Here is a 25,516-nt window from a genome sequence, read left to right as displayed (position 1 = left end):
GCATACATACTTACGCGCGCACGCCCACTCCCACTCCCACTAGGCTAGTTACAACAGTAAGTCCCACTACGATGGAGCTGTTCCACCCAAGGTTTCTCTCCTCGGTGGCAAATTTTGATCTACTTTCCTTTTTGCTGGTGATGGGATGGATTGATCATGCCATATGTGGTGGTGTATTCCGTACTTCTTTAGCTAGATCCCCATGGCCGCATCTAGTATCTATTGCACTACTTGCCATACTTTGTCCTAACGGACTTACCTACACAGTAATACTACAGTAGGAGCTCGATCAACGAAGTCGGATAGTCGAGACGGATGAAGCTTCCGAATCTGCTCAGTGGACGCAGACCATGCTGCTGACACTTCTAGCATCTTCAAAAAGTCGATCAGGGGAGGCCAATAATCTGCGGTGGGTTCCCTAGTATCTAGTTCCTGGCCGGAGCATGCATCTATCTATACACCGTACGGGAGGCGTACAGCCTACAGGTGGTACTACTATATTTTAGGTAATGGGTAGGGTAGTAGGTATCTATGTGATACAGTCGCAGGTAACTGTAGATTTACCAGTCAAGGCTCCTCCCTGGCTTTGATTCTTCGTACAATTCACACCTTATCTATAACTCAGAGGTAGATAGACTTGCTTGAGGCACTGGAATTCTGTATGATGATGATGATGATGATGATAATGATGATGCCGGGTGTATGTTTGACAGGGATGGGATCATTCCAAGGGAGAAGCTATATGTACTATAGTATATAGTATAAAGGTACCTACTACTTACCTAGACACTACCTCAGGTACAGGCAAGTATAGTATACCGCAGTATTCCTTCGTCTGTCGGCGACCTATCTCCAGTTGATCAGGCAGCTTGGTCCCTTAGGCATCTTTACCTGCAATTCAGGATCCACATCTTTTAGGTTTAAGGTACAGTACCTGTCTACGGAGTACTAGGAGGTAGAAACTGTTGATGAGTATTATATTTCCGTTACCTTGCTAACTGTACACATTTTATCTTACCTCCTAAGCAGGATGCACCTTGCTTGACTAGTAGTGTTAAGGTACAGGGTACATAAGTAGTCAGTACGGAATAGAGAGAGTAAGTTACCAGCCTGGTACGGAGTACTAGGTACCTTACTACCTAGCAGGTAGGTGACGACGCACTGATCTGGAATGATCAAAACGCTCACCTGGAGCCTTCCAGAAGAATCTACTCCGTACCCATGTAGATTACCTACCTACAACTAGAATTGCTCGAATGTTCCTTACGGCTCTGGAAACAAACGGGCCAACTCGCGAGTCATGATCCCCACTTGAACAGAGCTGCTACTATACGGAGTACAAAGTACAAATTCCTTACTATAGGAGCGACACAGTACGGAATAAGCAAGGCTCCTGTAGGTACTAATAGTAGGTCCGTAGATAGCTAGCTAGTCAGTAGCTGTCATTATTGGTTCTGAGCTAAACCATTGATTGCACTTGGGACATAGTAGGATCATCCGCACTAAGTTCTATGTAAAATTGCAATGTCCTCAAATTTCGACCATTAGCATATCCTCACTAGTACCTAGTACCGTGGTCATTTTACTCGTATGAAGCGTTGGAGACCAAACCCCGTAGCCTGCAGTGGTGACTTGGAAAGAGAGACGAAACTCGGAAATACCGAGAGTATCTACGGAGTAGAGCCAGAAGAGAAAAGGATCGGGGGCCCACTGGGGACGTGCCACGGTCCTAGACCACGGAGTATCCAGCCACGCTGCTGGTGGCGGCCGGGATTGGACCCAGGAGTTGCCGGAAAGGGATGAGATGAAGTTGAAGTAGTAATACATTGATTGGCTGGTATCCCATCCGGCCCTTCAAGTCAGATGTGGACCCCCTCCCCCTTCTGGGCCGGCCTCTGGGTCATACTGCGGAGTACCTATCTGGTCGCATACCTTAGTAGTAGTATGAAATACTCCAATACATGCGATACCGATAGGGAACAGCCATCTTAATGAGAACAGAGACGGACTGGTAAGTTCTGATACGCAGTACTAACAGTAAGGTGTTCGCCTCCATCTCTATCATCACAGTTGTGCCTCGGCTAATCTTATGACTTCACTACTGCACATACCTAGTAGCAAGTCAGAATCCTTCAATTTCTTTATTATACCTCCCCAATTACTGCCATCGGATTCTGCCTCTGGATTACTTATGGACTCAAAATCCTTGCATGTGAAGAATAATTGGGGTGAGGGAGTTGAGGGACCTGTAGTGCGGTGGTACCTGGGAGCCATTTCTTCACGATCTAGATATAGGCACAGAAAACCAAACCAGAGTGGGACCTCAAGGACTGATAATACATAGTTTGATCCTCGTCAAGTATGCCTCGTACTTCCTTGGCCAAAGCGATACGTTATTAGCACATATCGATGAGGGTGATGTGTATAGATAAGGCAAGTAGGTGCTTTGAACCTACTGGTACGGAGTACTATATACCTCAGTGAGCAGTAAATACTACTTATGTGGGCTGTGGAGGGGCGGATCATAGAGGTCAGGCAGAAGAATTATTCTGCGGTAAGCCAGAAGAAAACACCTGCTGCCAGCCACAGCAAACGCATGTGCGCCACAGCTCCCATTGAAGGCCGAACCGCTCAGAGACTCCACCCAAGGCTCTGTGAACTAGGGAGCCAGGGAGCTCGGAGGGATGGGGATCGGGCCCTAGTGGGAATGCACCACCACCCACCCAGTTGATCAGGTGGTAGGCTAAGTAGCTCACCCTATCATTATTCGCACAATCAGCCACCTTACTACATAGTATGATTATTTTCATTGTCCTTCCGGTTGTTCTTCTTTGTACTCCGTATTTTGTGTTGCCATTTTGTCATTTCTTCTTCCTCCCTGCCTTACGATAATTTGCCCCCACATCCCATTAGCATCCCTGTTAATTAAGCGAGTTGACTAGACTAGAACATAAGTACTGTGATCCTACCTATCATCCATCCTAGATGGTCATGGCGGGATTGCAGGCCCATAATACTTCCGTACTACATTGTACTCATCCTTTCCCCTCAGTAATCCCCACCCACCACCTCCTCCTGTTTGCTTGGACTTAGGGCTGGCGGTGCTTTCCCCTTCCTTTTTCCACCCAGCACATACAGCAATACTCCTACTGGCACTGCGGAGTATAGCAGATGCTTAAATGAACATGATCTCCAAGCCGCAAAACACTTTTCATCCCATCCGTGGTTACAGGTTGCTTTTCCATCCGTGGTGTGCCTATGGTGTTCTGGATTTTTGCTAATGATCAGCCACAGTGATTTTTGCTCCTATGTATTAGAGCCAGGGCTGCTTGTAGATCAGTTTATTCTGGCGCTATGGATTTCCTGCAGCTGTCAATACCGGTGGCCACTGCCACGCATGCATCTCGGGCTAAGGGGCATCAGACGCTCGGAACAGTACATGCAGGACCCTCTGAAATTTGCCACTCCCAGCGGTGTCTGCTAGTGTGCACGTTCATGTTCACGCTACGGAGTACTTGGAGACGAAAAGCGGGTTGGCTCCCTTGGATCCTTCTCACTACTACCCACCACTCTTCCCTTTTTTTAAACTGTCAGAGGGACCCATGGATTCCACCGGCCAGGGACGAGCTCCCGGTACCCAATCATGGGCTGCTGCAGAAGCCATCGATGCCATCGAGACCTACTTGTTTTACGCTCCGACCTTTGAATTAATACGTAACCCTAAGAAGACTTGGTCTCCGCCTCCAACTGGATTTGGTTGTTTTGTCTTTTTGACATGCCACCTTTCCTCTCAAAATAATCCAGGTCTGAAATTCACAGCCTATTTTCTGAAAGTTCAGTTTGACTGGACCCATCTGATTGGCTTTGATTTTTATTTATTTTTTATTTTTATTTTTTGTTCAAATGGATAAATTTTTTGATCTTAATTTTTTTTTGAGTTTTAGTATACGTGTTGCTATCCTCAGCCTTTTGATTCTCCCTTCTTTGTCATCTCATCATTTGATCTTCCTATCATTTTTGCAATGAATGAGATGCATCATCGAACCTTTATAAATGACTCGAACCCCCCCCCCCAAAACTTTTCCCTTCGCTTCCCCAGCATTCTTGATAGAGACAGCGTGATCCTCTTCTTGCCAGGTCTCGCCCTCTTTAGCTTGTCACTTTGTTTATCTACGAAACTAACTCATTCTTCACTTGGCCCTCTTCCCGCTCGGGCTGTCCTGGCGTTCAACCCACGTCTTGGATATTTTCTGCCAGGTGAATGCCTGGCCAAAAGATCGGGATCGAGCCTGTCGATCTTGTGTGATACTTGATTGGGTCGCGCATTGTAAGGTGCTAGGCCGTTGAAGCAAGGCCCGATCCGCATCGCAGCCCCGATTTTTAAGCTGTGGATACTATCCTTTAGACTGGAGGCAGCCACAGCCACAAAGGGAAGGGTAAAGAAGGGCGGAGGATTAAAGACAGGATTCTAGATCATTGGCCTTTGGGGGCCTCACAATCCTCCGTGCGCCACCGTTGTCGCCAAACGCCAGTCAAGTCGGACCCAGAGCTTGCGTTCTGACAAAGGGGCCCCGTTATTGCCCTCATTTCCGTTCCGATAATCTTCCTTACCCACCTTACGGCGCAGGACCTGCCCTTCCGAGCTCTGGAGGTCAGAAGATCTATCGGACTCCCTGGGCTCTGCTGACCTGGTTGGTCTGGAGGGCCCTCCTCCTTCTCCATAGTCTCCGCTTCAGGCCTGGGCCACGGTGCGCCTGCACAAGAATTATTCATTACTGACAGTGATAATTTCTCTCTTCACCGACCTTGACACCACCACTTGTTGTTTTGCAGGGTGTCGTCTCCCCTCTCTGCCATCGATATTCAATCCAGAATAACCTGAGGCACGGTATTCCAACCATTCTTCTCCCCATCTGTCCAGACCCAAAGGTATGTTTGGTTATGCTTGCTGTTATCTTTCTCTCTCACTACTGGTTCTTCCTTATCCCTTCCGCTGCTTTTCCAGTGAGCTGTTTGGCCTTTTCAATTTGCTTCTCTCGCCTTCAATTCCCACCCGTCCCCTCCCCCCCCTCCCCCCCTTTCTCCCAGCTCTCCCCCATAGGAGAAATCCCACCCTTGCTATCAGCCATGATTCCAACAGGCTCGTCTGTTCAGTTGCCTGAACACATCACTTCCTAACCCCAAACAAAAGGCTCCATGCGCTCTAGGGTTCAGGGGACAATGAAAAACATTCTCACTGGCAGCTGCTGTCATTAACCCCCTGGGAACATCTGCCTTATTCCCCTCTATTGGCGCGATTTAAAAGCCACTACACATCGTGCTTGTGCCCTACGTTCCCAGTCTGTGGTCCTCGCCTGCCATTCAAGAATGCATTCTTCCACAGCGAGGTAGAGCGCGCATGCTATAAATCGATTGCTGCATGGTCTATTCCTTCTCTCTAGTCTTTTGTGGAACCAAAATGTGGCTTGTTTGTACCATAATCCTTTCTTTTTCACCCCCTGTCTGTGGTCCTATAATATGCCTCGCGTGTCCCCCCCCCCCCCCCACAGCCACCTATATGCCCCTCTCGTGCCTCTGATACCCAATTATTCCAGCTATAATCTTCTCCGTGCTTGACTTGATCTCCACCATCTTTCGGCGCTATGCAGCGATTCGTGCGTGCCTGTCCATTAGGTTGCTGTGCGTCTTTGATAGTTCAGTCTTGCCAATGGACTTTGTTCCCCTCAGAAGGGACCGGCAAATTTCATGCCTAAATCCCTTCTGACTTTGTGAATTTGTACACAGTGGCACATTCCCCCCCTCCCCCCCCCCCCCCCCTCCAAAAAAATCCTCTCAGTTCACTCCCTCTCCTCTTTTAGTTGCCATCTTGACTCTGCTTTCCTGCTGTTTCAATACATCGGTATCTCCGCATCATATTTTCTTATACCGCCTATCATTCGTGTTATTCCTGTTTTGCCTTTAGCCAGCTTCTTGCTTGTGGTTTTTCTTCCCTCAAATCACTCTTCTCTTGAGGAACTTCCTTCTTCGATCCTAGTCACCCTTTGTTGCTTGTTTATCTCGGAAATATCTTGAGAGTAATAAGTCCATGGTATGATGTTATATAGGCTCTAACCTGTTCCAGCATCCAATTATCATCATTTCGGTCATCTACTTCCTACAGAATACGGAAAGCGCTGCTGTCTCACTGTGCTTGGGAAGGTATGTGGTAGCCCTTGTCCCTGACAAATTATTGCGACTGAGTTGTTCTATCCTCAAAGCCTCTAATTGTTTTTGAATGGTTGCCTGTATTGCGCTTGTTGCTTGCGTCGGTTTACCTTGCCATGACATATTCGAATAACATTGCACCTTCGACTCGATCAGAGTCAATCCAGGGGGCTGTGGATGACACTGAAACACTTTCGATTAAGAATGTGTGTGAGCCAACAGTATCTCATTCGCAATCTGGTATGTTTCGGTCTATTTATGAGCCATCTCATTTGCATGGTAACTGTAAAACTAAAGCCTTGCTCAGCGTCAACGATTTCCCTCGAGACCTCGCGGTCGGACAATGCGCAGAATCGGTTCGAAACACGGACCTACATGACACAATCAGCACATGGAAATGTGCCCTCGCCTTTGGATATGAGAGACGTAAGATCCATACTACCCGGCCTCCAATCTCATTCAGTTCCCTATGAGCAACTCCCCATCCAGCAGCCCTTCGCTCCCACAGCTCATCCGCATGGTGTTGTATACGCAATGCATCCGTTGGCATCTTTTCCTGGGGCTCCAATGAATGCAAGTATGAGTTTCAATGCCCCTTTTTACCAGTTTTACCCGCCTTATATCCAGCAGCAACACGGGGGCTCTCATTTACCTCGTGGCCCGGTGGTGGATCAATCTTTAATGCCACATTCGCCGTCTCACTTGAATGTCAACATCCCCGGTCAAGCATCCGGGTATGGACACAGGTATTATCTACAGTCAGCATACATGGCAGCATCGGAGCTTGGAACGGGTCCTCCGGTTATGGCATCTTCAAGCCAACAGAACTCGTGTATTCAATATTCAGGCCTACAAAGTTCAAACTCCCCCAGAACATCATCGGGACCCAGAAAAGGAAAGAAACAACGGAGTCTTAATATCGAATACGATGTCTCAAAAACTATCGTAGATGGGTCCACTCCAATGCGACCTATTCCCGTCCAACCCTCTCGTTCAACAGGTATGCTGAGAAATACTAACTATAAATATCTGGTAATAAACTGTGTGTGGGTTGGTTATTAACGTGAACCAGATCCAACTTTGCATACTCCCTATACAAATATTTCAAACGCTTCAAGGGGGCCATCGCGAAAACCAAAACAATCCGGAAATGCTCTCTGGGTCGGAAATCTTCCTCCTGGTACAAGCATTGTTGACCTGAAGGACTACTTTTCTCGAGACGCTACAAAGGAGCTGGAGAGTGTCTTTCTTATACCCAAGAGTAACTGTGCGTTTATCAACTATAAAACGGCGATCTCCTGTTCCGCGGCGCTGTCAAGATTCAATGACTCTAGGTTCCAAGGCGCACGACTTGTTTGCCGGCTACGCCAGGGGACTGTTTCTCCCGGGTCTAGCAATGACCCTCTAGGCTCTTCTACATCTCCACAACCGCAGGATAGTGAAGTCAAATTAAAAGACGGTGAGACCGAGGGAAAGGATACAAAGAATGACCTTTCGCGCACTCGAGTTCCTAGCAAGTACTTCATAGTCAAAAGCTTGACCGTTGACGACCTCGAACTCAGCCGACAGAGCAACATCTGGGCAACCCAAACTCATAACGAAGAACAGTTGAATCAAGCTTACGAGGTGAAGTCAATGCCTTCCCGGTTTAATCTTCTTGATTAGGCATGTTTTGCTGACAAAAAGTCAGACTGCAGACGATGTCTTTCTTATCTTCTCTGCCAACAAATCCGGCGAGTATTACGGATACGCTCGTATGATGTCGCCGATACAAGATGATGAGAGTTTATCTTTGAAGATGCCACTACGACTGGACAACAACATGCGTGAACCTGAATCTTTGGACGTGACACCCACGCCCGCGACATCCACCGCTCCTAATGGGCGAATCATCAATGACTCTGCACGAGGGGCAGTCTTCTGGGAGGCTGAATCATCGGAAGAAGAAGGCGGCGCAAGTAAGGAAAGGATCACTAATGAGAAGGTGCGAGAACCCACGGATATGGGGGGCCAGTTGATCGGGAAGCCGTTCAGGATCCGGTGGCTCTCAACCACGCGTGTCTCGTTTCACCGTACAAGGGGATTAAGGAACCCTTGGAATGCGAATCGGGAAGTCAAAATTGCTCGCGATGGCACTGAAATTGAACCTGAGGTAGGTAGGAAACTTGTACAACTGTTCCACTCCCAACCTCAAGATTAGTGGCCAAGGGAATCGCAATCAGAGCGTGCTTGGGGGAGTAGAGGAGAAAGGATTGATTAAAAAGTAAGAAAAGAGTCAAGGGCAAACAACTTAGGAGGTTCAACAGGAAGAGTTTAGGGAAGGAAAGAGAAAGCAATAAGTCTCCGACATGAAATTATTGAAGCCTGGACTGAGGCCACCCCCGAAGCACTTCCCCCTTTCACCGCAACTTAAATGGTCAACGGGATATATCTGCATCCATTAGGGCCATGCCCCCTCTTATTTCATGTCAGAAAATCTTAACTCAAGAGGACATGACATGCCTTGGGCACTCTAAGCCGAGAGGTAAGACAGCGTATCTTAATTAAGTAGACATCTCTGCTTTGAGTACAACATCTGAGACTGCATTGTGTGTATCTTACTCTTACTCCCAGGGCTTTGTGGGAGCAGACAATAACAGGCGTGTGGATATTTGGTTTCAAGAGCTTGTACCTATATATATATACTCTGTACGAGTGGGTACAACACCCGGTACCTGTACTCGTAGGTACTACTACTACTCAGTACTTTAGGTGCTGCCAAGGGGGCGGTGAAGGGAGAGAGTTGGACCTGCCATAATGGGCGACTGCCACCTACGACTGATTAGTAGCCTAGATAGCCTTGTCTCTCACTCCTCACCTCCTAGATAGTGCAATATCATCAGTTTTTATTAGTGGTTTCTATTTGCGAATAGCTTCATCAAGTATTATTATCGTACGACAAGGGCTGCCTACCTGCAGCATACCATAGCGCCTCCAAACATCCTTACCGCCTGGCTCCATAACAGTACCTACTAACTAGGGGAACTACTTACCTTACATACGCACCACCGTACATACTTACATAACTATAGGTAGTTAGTTAGTTAACTTAGTTAGTCAGTTAGTTAGTGATAAATGATGAATCATCGACCCCGGATTGAGCTGCACACTCTTCCCAAGAAGGCTAGGCCTGTTCTGGACCACGGTCAATTGGGCCATTTGTGGGGTAGCTGCCACAAAGTATTCATTGATCATTCCATCATTCCTTCATCCCTTCCACCCACCCACCCATCCAACCATCTATTCATTCATCATCAATCCAGTTCTCTCCTCCATTTAGGCCCTTGACCGGATACACTGCAACGTCCGATATCTAGGTTGCCTTGTCACTCCACCCAAAACAGAACATTCACACACTCCCTTCCCGCAGAGCGATAGCTGTTTTGCCAATCACCTTGGACATCAACAATTGGCCTCTATACATCCGCTCTGCTATTGCCACTGCTCCCCAGGTTGGATTTTTGGCCTTACTGAAATACTTTCCTGGGGTCACTGACTGACGTGGGTGCTTCATCCGGGTACTATTAATGGGGATCTCTCTGGTTACTGTTCCATCCCTTCCTCTGCTGAAACGACTCTTCGGTTGATGTCATATGTCGCGGTTTTGCTCCGAATGCTTTACCAGTATCATTTCCAATTCCGATCTCCTTGTACTTTACCAAACCGAGCACATTCCATTTGCCCTTGCCTAGGAGGCCAGGCCCCCCACCGGCCCCATATTTGGCCGTTCATCTTAAACCCATTAGCCATCATCTTAGCATCTCTGCGTTTGCTTTGATACAAATCATTCTGTTTGCACTGGCCTAACTATCCCATCCACTTTTTTAACATGTCAGACGACCGCTCGACATCTCCGATATCAGTTCCTCCTCCCTCTTCGGCACGCCAGCGTCGAGCATCCTTGGCATCGGGACTCTCTTTTACAGACTACCTTTCTAGGTCAGGCAGCCAAAGTGCTACTGCGGGCGCTTCGCCTGGCCCCATGACTAATTCGGTGGCTGGAACCCAACCGAATCATGGACGACGCCTGTCAATAACTACACTGGGACTCTCTGGTTCCCCAACACAGACTTCCCCTTTTGGAAACCGAAATCTCCGACATGGCAGTGTGTCCAGCTCCGTGGGCTCCAATCCTGCGAACCTCGAGGAAGCCGTCATGGAGGACAGCGAGAATGGACCTCTCAGCGCTGCTCCCAATTCTCCGTTTACACGACGTCTTTCATTTGGCGCACATGCATTACGAGATGCTCGGGGAGGAAGCATTGGTAATGGTAGATATCCCTCTCCTGGGACCCCGGTGGTTGGAGGGCGACGAAATGGATCTTACCGGCGCGCCTATGCCTAGCCCTACCGTATCAATATGTGCAAGTACAAAAAAGCTTCTTCCTAGAGCGATGTATCTAACCTTTCTTGGCGAGAAATAGGCGAAGGCTTCAACTGGTCTGAAGCTCTACGATCCCGGGCCGAGCGAGCTCCTTCTTTGAGCGCTGTTTCGCCCAATTCAAATCAGAATATAGCAAACGCGGGTCAACACGGCTACCAAGTTCATCATCAACGGGCCGCCTCAGTTGCCTCAATGGAGCAACCGGCTCGCGAAATACCAAAGCAACCCAAGCAGAATAAGCCGGACTTTTTCCAGGAAAAAATACTTCGGGGTGATTTTATGGACTGAAAATGAAAGCTATTTCTATCTACTCTTTGTCCATTCTGATCTGTCCTTCGTCTGTTTCTCTACATTCTTCGCCCCATCATTTTCTATCCTATTTGGCCCCTTCCCTTTGCTTCCAGGTCCTCAGCATCCATTCTTTTTATCATGATGGGGGACGGTGAGTCATCGTGGAACAAGGGAATACGTGGTGAAAAGAATCTTGAAAATCAATAGGCAAAGCTGGATATCAAAACAGCACAGTCCAGTACTAGTACTTATGCTTATGCTTATGATTCGGGAATCTACTCAGCAAGGCAGCATCCTTTCGTCTCAGTCTTGCTGATTGTTCTGAGTCATTGTTGACGTGACAGATGTTAACAAGCTTCATATCATTGCCTTGTTCATCTCTCTGTATAAATCTTCAGGTACTTCTGTAACTCGGTTATTGTTATCAAATACTTTGTTTAATGATATGTGATTATATGTTTATCGAGCACTGCTGGTCGGATCCCCCTATCCGTTTTAAGTGTCAAGATGAGATGAATGATCATCATGAATACTTGAGTACCCTTGCCCCTAGAAGTAAGTAGGTCATAAGAAGAGTATGATCGAACAGGCCCTTATATATCTTCACTTTTCGGCAGCGCAGGAAATATCTCCATGGTGTAGTGGTTATCACGTGGATCTCATTTATCAATGACCTAAAGGTTCACTTTCAGGAAACCCCAAGGCCGGGATCAATCCTGGCTTGGGACAAGAGTAGCGTTTCTGTGTTTTTGGATAGGATTTGTTGTTTGCCTGCAGTCTGCACTGCTTGGCCGACCAAACTTCCAGTAAGTGATCGGTAAAAGGTCCTTCGTTTGGAAATCTCCTTGGGGGATATCATCGCACATTGCTAGGTAGGTTTTCTATATTACATACATTGATGAAACCGATGCCCCAATTCTGAGCATTTTTGGATGCGGGTGTTGTTCTATTGGGCGCCACCAGCATGTTACAAGACCCCTCCCCTTGCAAGATGAAGTTTGTGGCGTAACTATCGTGTGTCTGGTAGCTATGCTCTCCATGTCCCAGGGATTTGTCAGGCATAGTTTATTTCCGGAGCTTGGCCTATTCACACATAGCAAGGACATAAGCTGCCTCAAGCCATGGGTTAGCGGCTTATCAAAACAGCCATAATATATGAGTTTTACTTCTTCCTTCGTGACCTGCAACATGTCCTCTTCGTGCTCCCTTGTGTCTGAGATGACCAACATGGTGTCAAATGGTTGTCTGTGCTTTTTTTAAGACGAGAGAAAATATACAAGAAACGGATAAATCCGGAATACCAAATTTCAAGATGAAAAATTTAAGTAACATGGCATGAGTAGATGGGAAATCAATACGGGATTCCGTTGGTCAGCAGCTGGAACTGGTCATATCCCTTGGTTGAGACACTCATATATGACTTCCGGACAAGCTCTCGCATATACTCGGCCGCTTCTCTCTCAGTCTTTTCAAGTACAAACCGATCGCGAAAGTTTTTGAGCGTATCAGGTTTGAAGCAAGGCAAGCCACTATCAAGCATCAATGACACAATATGAGACAGCTTTGAGCTGTATGGCCGTGAAGCAAGGAAGGCCTTCACCACCAGTGACTCAAACCATTTATAAGGCTGTGTGCTGGTAGGACCGTAAGAGCCACCACCTGCCAGACCGAGTCCAGTTCCAGAGCTGCTACCGGTATGAGTGTGTGTGTGGTGGCTGCCACTCATCACAGCAACCATTTCAGATGTTAATTTGAAAGGTGCGCGCTCAAACCGTACACCCCCTGGTGCAATATCAAAACAGAATCCAAAGTCAATGTGTATGATGTGACCGGCATCATCAATCATGATGTTTCCGTTGTGTCGATCTTTGAACTGCAAGAGGTAGGAGATAACAGAATAAGCAGCCATACTCTTGACAAAATTCGTACGTGCTTCCTGGAATTGTATAGACTCCTCCCCTCCGTACTTGGAGATGAAGTAGTCATACAGACCATTCACTGCTTCGCGGCCCAGCATGTCGCGCGAAATCGAATTTGGGAGTACGTCAATAACACCACAACCAGGAGCCGTTGAAGTTACTCGATATGGATATACCCACACATCAAGCCCAACACTAGTGAATATGCTCCGGAAAGCTGCTATCATCTGCAGGGCCAACATATCTTGGCGACAGTCATCACCGACTTTGAAAATGGCCGACTGCCAAACTTCGTAGGTTTCTTGGTTCAATGTTGACATTGTATCGCTTGGGTTTGATAGCTGTTTCTGATTTGAAGCATGTAGCCCGGTATCTTGGGTGGGCTTGCTATCATCAGAGAGAACTCTTGTTTTCTGTATTCTGAAAGTCGCCATATATGGTGCTTTTGCATGGCTCTGAAGAGGTTTGCCAGACTTGCGATCAATCCCTACAACAACACCTTCTGGGTTGCTTGGAAGGTATACACCAACTTCAACTTTGACCTTGCGGAGTTCTTCTTCGATCTTTTCCTTCTTCTCCGGCTTACTTCTTTTGATGTAGGGTCGCAGCTTCCCGGAGATACCTGTGATTTCATTAAAAAATGAGAATTCTTTTTCATAAAACTCACGCTCCTCTTCGGTGAAGCTTGAAACCAACACATCCATGAACCCGTCCAGTGTTGGTTTGAGGTTATCCGGCTATGATTTGTTGTTAACAACTCGCCCGAAGCAATGTCGTGTGGGTCTGTATACTCACAATCTGAGAATCCTCATCCTTGTATGAATTAGCCTTCATGTTCCATATAACCTGATGCGCAAATAATTGAGATAATTTGGCCGTCTCCAAGATATAGCGTTCTACATAGCCCAGGGCATCGTATCGTAAAGCCTGCACCAACTGTGGAACGAAATAGAAGCGAACATCGACAGAATGGCTTTCCAGGGCTTTCATAGCATATTGCATTATGAAAGGATGGTTACCATAGGCAGGAAGGAAATATGTTAAGGCTTCCGTGGGGCTGACTGGGCTCCAATATAGAAGATACTGCTTTTTATTAGCTCTGAAAAGTTGCCGTTGGTGGACGACCGGACGGCAATATACCTTTAATTGATAATGGACATCAACCGGGAGAGCTGACCCAAGCAGAATTTCAAGGGCACTAGATTCGTCAATGGCTTTTTCCGGAAAGTTGAGTAGCAACCATCTAATGTCGTTCCTCAGTTTCGGAGATGGGAAGCGGTTGGAAAGGTATATAGCCAATCCTGGGGCTTCAGCCCATGCGAGACGTAAAAGAGCCGTCACATCCTGTGAGAAGTTAGGTTTATTGCCGTTTATCGGTAACACAGGGTGGTTCTGTCACGGAGAAAACGGACCTCGGTAGGACTTTTAGCACCAGCCAATTGTGATACGTGTTTCCGATCTTGATCCAACGGGTAAAGCCAGACCCGGAGACGTGATCTTTCATTCTCGAGAAGAATTTGAAGGAGATCTTGTTTCGCCTGCAACGACCTGAAGGAGCTACGGGCATGACAGGCAATACTAGTGACACCTGCCAGAGTAGAGGCAATATCACTAAGGATCCTGTCTTCAGCTTTGATTTGTAACCGATTGCCTCCATATGACCACCTGCAGAGCCAATGATTAGAAAGTAATGAAAGATATGACTAGGCGGTACTTGCCTGGGCGGGTGTTTAAACCAAGTCAAAGCGGCCGACAAAATCTGGTCCTTGAGTTTCCATATGAGGTTCTGATCTGAAGATGGCGAGTATTTCAATACTTTCAGACTAAACAGAATGATGCGAAAATGTAACTCTCTGGCAAGTGGATGGCCACTGGCTTGCAAAAGTGCCACGGTCGTTTTATCAATGAGACGATAGAACAGTGACTGCACTTGTGTGTTTCCCAATCGAACAGCAGCAAAGTGACTTTCAAAGAATTGAAGAATTTGGAAGTGGGGTGTTAGGATACTCTGGGCCTTCTTCTGATTTCTAGCCATCAAGGATTTATCAGTCGGTAGGAGCTCGATCTTCGTAAACAGGGGGTCCACGGAGCTATATGGCATTGAGTCAGCATATAGGCACGCGCAACAAAAAGTCTTTACTCACTTGCAAGACGGATCAAACAATCCCTTCTCGTGCTGAATCGACTTTTCCCAAGATCCAATGACTTCAACCAGAATTTTGGACTTCACCTTTGGGTTTTCATGCATCACACCAAGCCAAAGAGATATGCCAATATCCATAAACTCCTTGGAAAACATCTGGAAGGGCACCCGGACTAGATATTGAACAAGGGAAGCAGAAGGACTTTTATCGCTGCACAGAAGGCTAGCAGCTTGCCGTAGAATATCCCGAGCCTCGGCTCCAGAGACGTATTCACCTAACTTCATCTGTGAGTAAAGACGACACAAATTATTCTCCACAGATTGGCTTGCAGCGAGAAGCGACCTGGAAGGAGTAGAGCCTTCGCAATCTAGTTATTGTTCATTAGCTCCAAGTACGTTCTTAAACATTCGGGGTGTTACCAACCACTGGACTCAGTGATTCCTTGAATTGACAATATCCGGTAATTCTGACGTGTGGAGTATTGAGAGATAAAGTCCGAGGCCACATTTATCTTGCTAAAGCCGTGACTTTCGATAGACCCTGTAAGGAAGAGCATGCCGCTATCAGTATACAGTCGAAGACACGGACTGATTCCAGTGTAGTCTAGACGACTATAGTGGATGATCCGAGAAAGATCTAGCTTACCAAGCCGCTGATCACTGCTGGGAATAAGTGATCCCATTTCGAGCGCAAATGAGCGCCCCATCAGAATGTTGCCGTACCCATCCAGGTCGTCCGAAAGAGACAGATAGGTCTGGGCCAATGTGTCAGCCGCTTACTTTGAATCGAGCAATGGAAAACATTACCTGAAGTAAGCCCTTTATATCTAGGGGGGCAATATCCATAGCTGCTGTCACCCATGCCCTGGATCGTTCAAGGAAAACGTCCAGCGTTTTCTTTCTGAAGTTATAATTGTCGGGTAGATCGGCCTTGACAATTCCTGTAGGTGAAGTAAATGAGGGATTCCATTCGAATTCATCCAGTTCGCCTTCTAGACATGAACGCCACATGACCGTCAAGAGTTCCAGCAAGGCAAAAAGCGATTTCTTCTCACACAGGGCCGATGGACATTCCCTTATAATCTTGTCAGCACATAGTACTGCCACATTTTGTACCCTTTCTACGCGATGGCTGCAAGCTACAAAGAAACCCGCCAGTTCCTTTGACAAAAATGGGACCGCAAAGGCTTCATGTTTTCCAGAGAGCGTGTGTGAAAGATAACAAGTCACGACCTTTTCTGCAACAGCAGTCATGCAGTTAGTCATTTCGGGGGTAGCTAGGACAGGGTCGCGAAAGTAATCAAGGAATCTGGTGCAATCCCCCGATAAGGCTCGAAGACTCTCAACCACAAGCGTAGCATTGAGGAAGACTACCCGTGGATAACTCAAGCGCTTTATGTCAGCTTCATGGCTAGGAAGTTCAGCAATCAGTGTCCGTTTTTGCTCCGTAAAATTCTGTGAGCCCATTCCACGCCTAAGAATTGTATTCAACTCGACATCGCTCTCAATTGCCTCCATACGATCTTCGGAGATGAGAGGAGGTGAATTCTGTGCGAGCAAGCGCAGCTCTTCGAAATGGCTTTGGCCAACAGGTGAATTGATTGATATCCCATGCACTGCAATGTTGAACCACGCATCGCGGAACAGGATAGATACATCCTGGTCATAATATGCAGCCGGCTCTAAAATTCCTGCGCGGCTTTTCTCAGAAGAGACAAGTAACGCTAGGGGTTTTAAAAGAGGGCTGATATCATTAGGCGTGAGAGAAAACTCCTTCTGACGCTCGGTTTCAAGTTCAGTAGCATCGCCTCTGTTCACGACACTTTCCAGCAAATGGACCAGGTATATCTTGTATAGCGGCGAGCTCCTTTTCAGTGTAACAGCGAGATATACCAACGCGCATTTGACTGCATCGGTGATGCTGCTATAGCCTCTTGCTACACCATCCCGATATGCACGATCGTAGAACTTGAGTAAAAGTTGAAACTCGGCTTGTCCAGTGCTCAACGATAGTGTGGCTGTCTCTATGATGATAAATGCATCAACAGCAGAATTCACTTTCCCTATTTTCTGCAGCAACATGGACTGTGCCAACGCGCTTATTTTCTCATCGTTGCAACTAGTTGCGATTGTTACAATGGCCTGGACAACATTTCTGTAGCATAGATTGTTTGCCTCGCCGTCCAATGGAAAGGAAGCAACACTACCATTTCTCGTTGTAGAAAATGGGAGGCCTCCATGTACTGTAGTTTCCCCCATCAACTGACCTTGATAGGACTTGTCCGTGCCTGAGCCGGAGCTCAGAACATTTCCTAATGAATATAGGGTGGTAATAATAGCATCCTGGGATAGAATACTAAGTACTTGGGCAAGACACCTTGCGGCAATGAAGCCAGTACATCCAGCAGGCACACCGCCTTCAGTGATAAACCTCAAGAGGGACCGGCTTCCAGAAGATGCACTGCTGGCAGACATTCGTGAAACGATCGCCATACTTTTCAGTGTCGCTGCCGCTAAGGCAGCACAGGCCATTTGATTCGTATCCATAAGTGTGTCCTCCAGCCACGAAAGAAAATCTTCCTTGTTTGTTTCCTCGCTCAGAATGACACAATTCAGATAACCAATCAAGGCTAAAGCTTTCATAGAGAACGCAAGTTGCTGCTGCCGAGGGGAACCGAGCTGTAAATAATCGGAACCATCTTCCAAGAGCTGAAGATCTTCGGCGATGATTGCTGCCATCCGATCGACAAGAGCAATTTCTGAGCCGCTGGAGCTTCTAGCAATACACGCACCACTCAAATAATCATGCAAAAGGTCTTCATCTGACGAGCCTGGTGCCCCGACCAGAGAGATAGCGCAAGATTTTATAAAGTGCATATATCCTTCCTGTAGCAGCATGGCCCCTAACGGGCGTCCATCAGCATCGTAGCGACGAGTGTATCTCCTCCACTCCCTAAGTAGTTTACTTGACGCGCTTGAATTCCGCACGGTAGAAGAGGCAGTCTCGACAGCTACCAAAAACTCCTCGGAGAGCATTGACCGCACGTGGTCAACTATTTGCAGCTTCTCACTGGCGGTCCAAAATGAAGTAAAGCCAGCCGAGGCTCTCAAGAAGCCAAGGAGGGAGAGGGACATGGATAAGACGCTGACAGGCTCATATTCTGCATTATTTTTATCTGCTTTCGAATCGTAGCGATAAAGAGGCGCCACAGCATTGATGGCCTCTGCGCAGTTATACAGATATGCATTGAATGCACTGAGCACGGTATTGCGTAACAATTGGTAATTAGAGCCCAGCGAGAGGAGAGCCTGCGTAACATTATAAGTGAGATTCTCCCAAGGAGAAGGCTTTACACATTGCAAAAAGGGCGATGGACGAAAAATCTGGCTATGGGACTCGGGAAGGTATTGCGACAATTGCGATGCTAATCTTGATGCGTGCTCAAACTTAGTTATCGCAGAAGCAGCTTTGCATAGAGCAAGTAGTACGTCTAACTCTCTCATACCCTGTGGAATTTAGTTTCTGGGTTATCCAAAAGACATGGTAAAGAGAAAGGGAAAACAAACCATAGGCACCCGTGAGTTTGGAGCTTGGTTGTGTAGAATCCCATTGAGAGAATTGTTAGACTTATCAGCTGACAGTAGAGAATGTTGGATGAGCCGTTCTATATCTGAGTTGCCGCCGCATTCCGGGGCTTTGGCAGCCAAAACTGCCAGCTTATCCAATGCAGAAGCTCTGACAGTCGAAAGGCTACATTTCCGTCAGCAAGGGTTGTTTCTCTGGGGACTTGCGGCTCCCCTACTCATCCATGCTGGAATGACACCACTTTTGGGCAACTTGCACCGTGTACGTGTTCAAAGTTGGGAAGGAGTGTTAAGTACGGATCCTGTTCAATATTCTGTAAGTATTAGTTCTAAACACCCTACCTAGGGTCCCTCTTGACACTGAACAGGTTTGTGTACCGACAAGTTACTTCAGGGGGGGATGCGTACGCTCTACGGAGTACGGGGGCAGTACTCCGTACCTGAGTACTGCCGAAGGCGGTGAAGATGGGGCGAGTTGTACTTGCTGTGACAAGTAGTTGCCACTTGCATATGTTAATAGATATAGATAATCTTATCTTGCTATCTTATCTTCTAGCTTGTTAAAATTAGAATTAGAAATAATAAATTATATTAGATCTATTACTCTAATATTAGCTAATAATAATTAATATATTTTTTCTACAGGTGACTACTTTAATAAATATATAGTTATGACTTATAAAAATGTTATCTGAGAGTATAATCTAGCTGTTAGGGGTGGAGTCTATATACTTGAAGACCTGTATCTCTATATATAAAAAGAAATAACTAATACTCAGAAAAGAACTCTTAAGAATCTAATAATTTTATATATATATATACTATAGAATACATCCCAGAGCTATCTGACTCAGCTAGTTAGTCTTATTAGATTAATAATCTGCTGAGTTATATATATATATATAAAATTATCAGATCTCTAAGAATTCTTTTTTAAATATTATTTATTTCTTCTTATATATATAGGCTTGATTTTTTATAGCTTATAGATTTTATCTCTAATATTAGAAATAATTTATAAAAAAGAATATTATAGTTCAACAACTGGCTATATATTAGGCTTGTCAAAATACCAAGCCTGACCGGGTTAAGAAGAACCAGTAAGCCAGCTCGGCCAAGTCTAGGACTTATTAAAATCTGATTTTATTTATTTATAAGTTTTATAACTAAAATATAGCTTGCTTAGAGTGGCTAACAGCTATATTAGATTAGATTAATTAGAATTTTTATATCTAATTACCAGATTATAATTAGATTAAAAAATTTTTTATATCTAATTATAGTATAGCTAAAAATTAGATAATTAATTATTTTAATTATTTTTAATATTAAGATTTATTTACTATATTTTTTTAAGCTTTAATAAAATTAAGATATATTTAAATTAAATAATTATTAATCTAGCTATTTTTATTATTATTTAAAAATATATAAAAAAAAGCCTTTTAGATTAAAAAAATATAATTAAAAAAAATTAATATTTTTTTATTATTATCTATCAGAAATAATAAGAAAATTCTAGTTATATTAATAAAATTCAGCTTTTTATAAAATTATTATTCTTATAATAAGAAATATATATAAAAATATATAATTATTATTTTATTTTAGCTGTATATTTTAATTATATTATAAAATATTAAAAGAATTATATATTAATTATTAATTAGAATACTAGAAATAAATATACTATTTTTATTTTATTTTTTTTTAATTTAGCTTAGATAGTTTATTATATTCTTATTTTTTATTTAAAAAAGCTGGATTATTTATATTAAAGATTAAATTTTTATATAATATTATCTACTTAGTTATTCTTAGTAATTATATTTTTTAATAATTATCTAATTAAATATTAGATATTATATATTAAAAAGTAGACTAATATCTGATTCTTAATCTAACTAAATAATAAAAATAATAGTTCTGACTAAATAATTTTTTATAATTAATTTTCTAGATTTTTTACTAGCTCCTGGATTAGATTATTTTTGAATTTATAAATAAGATATAGCTCGAAGAGCTATTAATAAGATTAAAAATAAATAAATAATTAAAAAGATTATAAATTATATATAAAATAATTAAAAAGAATAATTAGATTATTAAGATAAAATAGATTAAATAGATTAAATAAATTAAATAGATTGAATAAATAGAATAGATAAATAGAATAAATAGAATATATTAAATTTATATTATAATATTATAGCTCTTATAAAAATTTTTATAAACATTTTTTATAAATTCTTTTTATAAAAATCTATTTTTTATTCTAGTTTATTATATTTTAAATAATTTTATTTAAAAAAAAATTATTTTATAACTCTGGACTTTAGATATAAATTTTTATTTATTAAATTTATTAAAATAAATAAAATATAGCAGATATCTCAGCTGTATATTAAAATATAATAAATTATATTTATATAAAAATATATTTTAAAATAAAATAAATTATCTTTATAAAATTTTCTATTTTTATTTTTTTATATTTATTATTTATAGAACAGCTTGAGAATGATAAATTAATTATAATTATTTAATTTATTTTTAAAAAATATTATTAAGTTTTTTTTTATTTCTTAGATTTTTATAAATTATAATAGTATTTAAATTAAGATAAGCTTCTTAAGTTAGATTTTTTTTTAAATCTTAAGATTATATATATTACAAAGAATTAAAAGATTATTTTATATTTAATTTTTTAAGAAAAACTTTCTATTTTTCAGAATTAATAATAGAAGATAACTTTTTTTAAAGATTATATATAAACTTAAAAACTATTATTTTATTTTAATTAAAAAAATTATTAATAATATAGAACAGCTTTTAGAAAGATATATTATTTTTTAATAAAATCTTTTATATTTATTATATTATATATCTTTATATCTTATAATATTCAGGAATTAAAAACTTAGAAACTAGTTTTATAAGTTATTATCTTTATAAGAATTATAAGAAGAAATTATTATTAATTATATTTAAATAAATAATTAGTTAGATATTAAGTAAAAAATTATTATAAATATTTATTTATTTTTTTAAAATAAATCTTTTTTAATTATTATCTTTTTCTAGATCTTTATAATCTATAATAAATAGGATTTTTAGAATTAAGTTCTATATTTTATAATTATTTATTAGTTATTATTCTGAATTATTAAATATATTTAATTTAAATAAATAATTAATCTTGCTGTTTTATCTCTTTGCTGAAAATTAAATTTTTTTAATTAAATATAAATTAAAGAATATTTTATAGAATTATTTAAAGAGATATATATATAATTATTATTAAAGTTTTTAAATATTAGATAAATATTAATTATAATAGATTACTAAATCAGTTCTGATTAGAAAATATTTCTTATTTTAATTAAATATTTTTTAATAAAAAATATAAATTATTATAAGATTTTACTAGACTTTTAATTAATATTTAAATCTTATATTAATTAAAATCTAGCTGTAATTATTTTATTAGTCTTATATAAATATAATCTTATTTATTAATTATTAGATATAATAACTAATAATATTAGTAATAATAATATAATATTTAATATAATCTTAGTTAAATCTTAAACTTAACTAAGCTAAAATACTTAATTTTATAATATTTTATTTAATTTTAATTTTTTAAGAATTATTTAAAGCTAGTATTATATTCTCTGAGACTCTGTTTTATTTATATAAATTAATTTGTAATTAATATTTTTCTGCAGAAATTTTAAATTAAAATCTTAAATAATATTATTAAATATATATAGAAGAATAATAATAAAAGTCTTAAAATCTTTTTTAATATTTTAAGAATTTTTAAAAAAAATATTTTTTAAAAGCTATTTATAAAAAATTAATATAAAATCTTTCTAGAAACTATTTATATTAATTTTTTATAAAAAGTTTCTAGAAGTCTTTTATCAGCTAGTTTATTATACTAATTCTTAATTATAAATTTAAAAGATTATATAATTTATAAATATAAGCTCTTAATATTATAAGAAGTTTTAGTTTATTTAATAATTTAAATCTAATTTAGTTTATTATCTTTTTCTTAATTATAAAACTTACTAGAACTTAATTTATTTTATAATTTATTAGATATTTAATCTCTATTAAGTAATTAAAAGTTTTATTTAGTATTATAAGTATAATAATATTAATTATTTTTATTTTATTATAATTAAGTAAAAATAGATAGAATATTTTTTTATTTTCTATCTCTCTAAAAATAATAAGTCTATTATTTATAAGATTTATAATATTTATAATAATCTTTTTAATTATCTGGATTATTTAATCAATAAATTAATAAAAAAATAGATATTCTAAAAAAAGATTCTTAAGAGCTTATATAATATATATTAAAAATTTTAAAAATATTATTATTATATTTATCAGACAGAAAACTATATCTATATAATTATAATTATTCTAAATCTAATATTAAAGCTTAAGAAGTTAAAGAAAGATATATAGCTAAATAATAATATTAACTAGTATTATAAATATTAAACTATTTTTAAAAAATATATTCTATTTTTATTATAGTCAGAATCTAATAATTAATATATTATTAATAATCTCTAAATTATTATTAGATCTGAATAAGATTTTTTATAATATTTTTGAATATTAAAGACTTTTATTTATAATTAAGATATATAAAAAATTTAAAATATATTTAAATATTAAAAATATATAGCTTCTTAAGATATTTTTAATTAAATTAATATAATTTTAAATATTATAGAATATATTAATATTTTTATTTATTGAAAATTGTATTATAATTAGTTTTCTATTTTCTATTAAATAGCTAGAGATTTTCTTTTAATTATAATTAATAATATTAATATTAAATATTTTTTTTATAATTTTTAAAATATTTATTATTATTATCAAAGCTATCTTTATTCTGATATAATTAAAATAGTTATATTTTAAATATATATTAATTATTTTATTATAAATAAGAAATATTAGAATATATTTAATAATTTTAATTCAGATTTAATTATCTTTATATTTAAGAAATAAAAGAAAAATAAGATAATTACTATCTTTTATAATAATAAGAATAAAAATATAAATAATTTTAAAGATAATTTAGAGAATAGATTGTTATCAGAATGAAAAGAATTAATTTTATCTAAGTTTTTAATTATTATATTGTAAGAATAGTAATCCTTATAATCCTTGTGATATAATATATCGCGAGGAATATTTATACTGTGAAGACAGTCTCTTGCAAAGTAATTATATTAATATAATATATAATCTATAGAATTCTTATAGATATATCTATCTATAAAAAAAGCTAGATAAAAGACTAGTAATAATATCTTAAATAATATAGATATTATTTTAAGTAATACAGACATTATTTTAAGTAATACAGACACTATCTTAACTTTGTAATAGATATACTTTCTTTATACTATCTTAATATATATTTTTATAATCTTATTACTTAAAATCTATAAGATAATCTGTTAAAACTATATTTATATAAAATATTAGATATTATATCTATAAGAATTCTCTTAATCTTCTAAAGATTAACCGCAAAGTTATTATAAAAAAAATAATTAAAATAAATATAATCTTACTATTCTCTAAGAATCTTTATAAATAATTAAATATATTTTAATAAATCATAGAATTAAAGCAGAGACTTAAAATTTTTATAAATAATAAAAAAGCTTGCAAATTTCTAAATAACTCTAATACTTTATTTATAAAATTAAAAGAGATTAATATATATATATATTCTTTATAAAATAATAAATATTATTATACTTATAATTATTTTATTTTTTAATTATTTATTATTCAGTAAAAATCTATTATAAAGATTAATAATTAAAATAAGAATTAATAAATATAAATTATAATAATCTATTTAGATTATATATTTAATAATTTATAAGAAAATAAAACTATAAAACTCTTTTAAGAAAATAATTAAATAAATTTTTATAAATTTTTTAAAATATAGCTAGATAATTTAAAAAATTATAAATAAAAAATATAATTATAAATTTTAAAAATAATTTTCTATAAAAAAAAAAACTTTATATATTTATAATATTAAAAAAAATAAAAACAGAGCTAGATTATAAAATATAAAAATTAAATATTATATAATTATATTTTTTTTAAATTATTTTTATAAAATATAAGATAAAAAATCTGTAAATAGCCAGACTTTTTTATTATTAAATAAGATCTAATTATATTATTTATAAAACTAAGATTAAGTATTAATTAATAAAATAAAAAAACTAATTATTTATAAGAAAAAAATTATTATTATTTATAAATTAAATAAAATAATCTAATAATTAGAATTATTATAAAAGATTTTTGCAGAAAAATATTTTATAATTAAATATATTAAAAATATTTATTTTATAAGATTTTATATTAGTATCTGTAGAGATAATAAAATATTTTAATTATAAAAAATAAGATTATATTATAAAAAATTATTATTAATATAAGAGTAAAAATCTTAAGAAATAACTTATAATCTGAATAAATTATAAGAAATTAATAAATATATCTTTTATAATATATTTTATTCTAAAATTATAAGAGCAACTACTTATATAAAATAAAACTAATTTATTTAAAAAAATTAATATTTTAATTAATATAGATATAGAAATAAATCTAATATTTATAATAATAATAAAAATTATAGAATAATTAATAATATCTGTAAAGATTTTTATAAAATTACGAAATAATAATAATATTTAATTAAAAAAAATTATAATATTTAAAATTAATTTTATAAATATAAGAAATAATTATAAGATTTATAAAAAAATTATTATTATAATATTTAATATAAAGAAAATTATATTAAATATATTATAAATTTAGACAGAGATCTCTGTTACAGAATTTAATTAATATTATTTAAGATTTTAT

General features: G+C 38.3%; 3 protein-coding genes and 1 pseudogene across 4 annotated transcripts; 3 read left to right on the top strand and 1 right to left on the bottom strand.

The window, feature by feature from the left end:
* Window positions 1-6,320: 6,320 nt before the first annotated feature.
* On the top strand, window positions 6,321-8,404 carry BO70DRAFT_375160 (putative YT521-B-like splicing factor; the record flags this gene model as incomplete). The annotated part of the gene is made up of 4 exons (XM_025545013.1): window positions 6,321-6,410; window positions 6,502-7,204; window positions 7,277-7,830; window positions 7,895-8,404. The coding sequence occupies 4 exons, from the start codon at window positions 6,321-6,323 to the stop codon at window positions 8,402-8,404; spliced, it is 1,857 nt and encodes a 618-aa protein (XP_025394278.1).
* A 596-nt stretch (window positions 8,405-9,000) lies between these two features.
* On the top strand, window positions 9,001-10,915 carry BO70DRAFT_391034 (uncharacterized protein; the record flags this gene model as incomplete). Its single annotated transcript, XM_025546205.1, has 3 exons — window positions 9,001-9,028; window positions 10,107-10,543; window positions 10,634-10,915. The coding sequence occupies 3 exons, from the start codon at window positions 9,001-9,003 to the stop codon at window positions 10,913-10,915; spliced, it is 747 nt and encodes a 248-aa protein (XP_025394277.1).
* A 630-nt stretch (window positions 10,916-11,545) lies between these two features.
* On the top strand, window positions 11,546-11,647 carry BO70DRAFT_t302 (annotated as a pseudogene). Its single transcript has one exon. The product of its transcript is annotated as a tRNA-OTHER (tRNA).
* A 622-nt stretch (window positions 11,648-12,269) lies between these two features.
* Window positions 12,270-23,958, bottom strand: stt4 (1-phosphatidylinositol 4-kinase STT4; the record flags this gene model as incomplete). Its single annotated transcript, XM_025548420.1, has 12 exons — window positions 12,270-13,459; window positions 13,505-13,574; window positions 13,633-13,920; window positions 13,978-14,181; window positions 14,250-14,502; window positions 14,556-14,927; window positions 14,982-15,348; window positions 15,405-15,521; window positions 15,627-15,735; window positions 15,788-17,883; window positions 17,947-18,289; window positions 23,953-23,958. 12 exons carry the CDS (start codon window positions 23,956-23,958, stop codon window positions 12,270-12,272), a joined length of 5,415 nt encoding a protein of 1,804 aa, XP_025394276.1.
* Window positions 23,959-25,516: the final 1,558 nt, after the last annotated feature.

This window comes from Aspergillus heteromorphus (genome assembly GCF_003184545.1).
Source record: "Aspergillus heteromorphus CBS 117.55 chromosome Unknown BO70scaffold_63, whole genome shotgun sequence".
NCBI classification, from domain to species: domain Eukaryota; kingdom Fungi; phylum Ascomycota; class Eurotiomycetes; order Eurotiales; family Aspergillaceae; genus Aspergillus; species Aspergillus heteromorphus.
The sequence above is the reverse complement of the archived record's forward strand: the minus strand, read 5'-3'. Positions and strand labels throughout refer to the sequence as shown.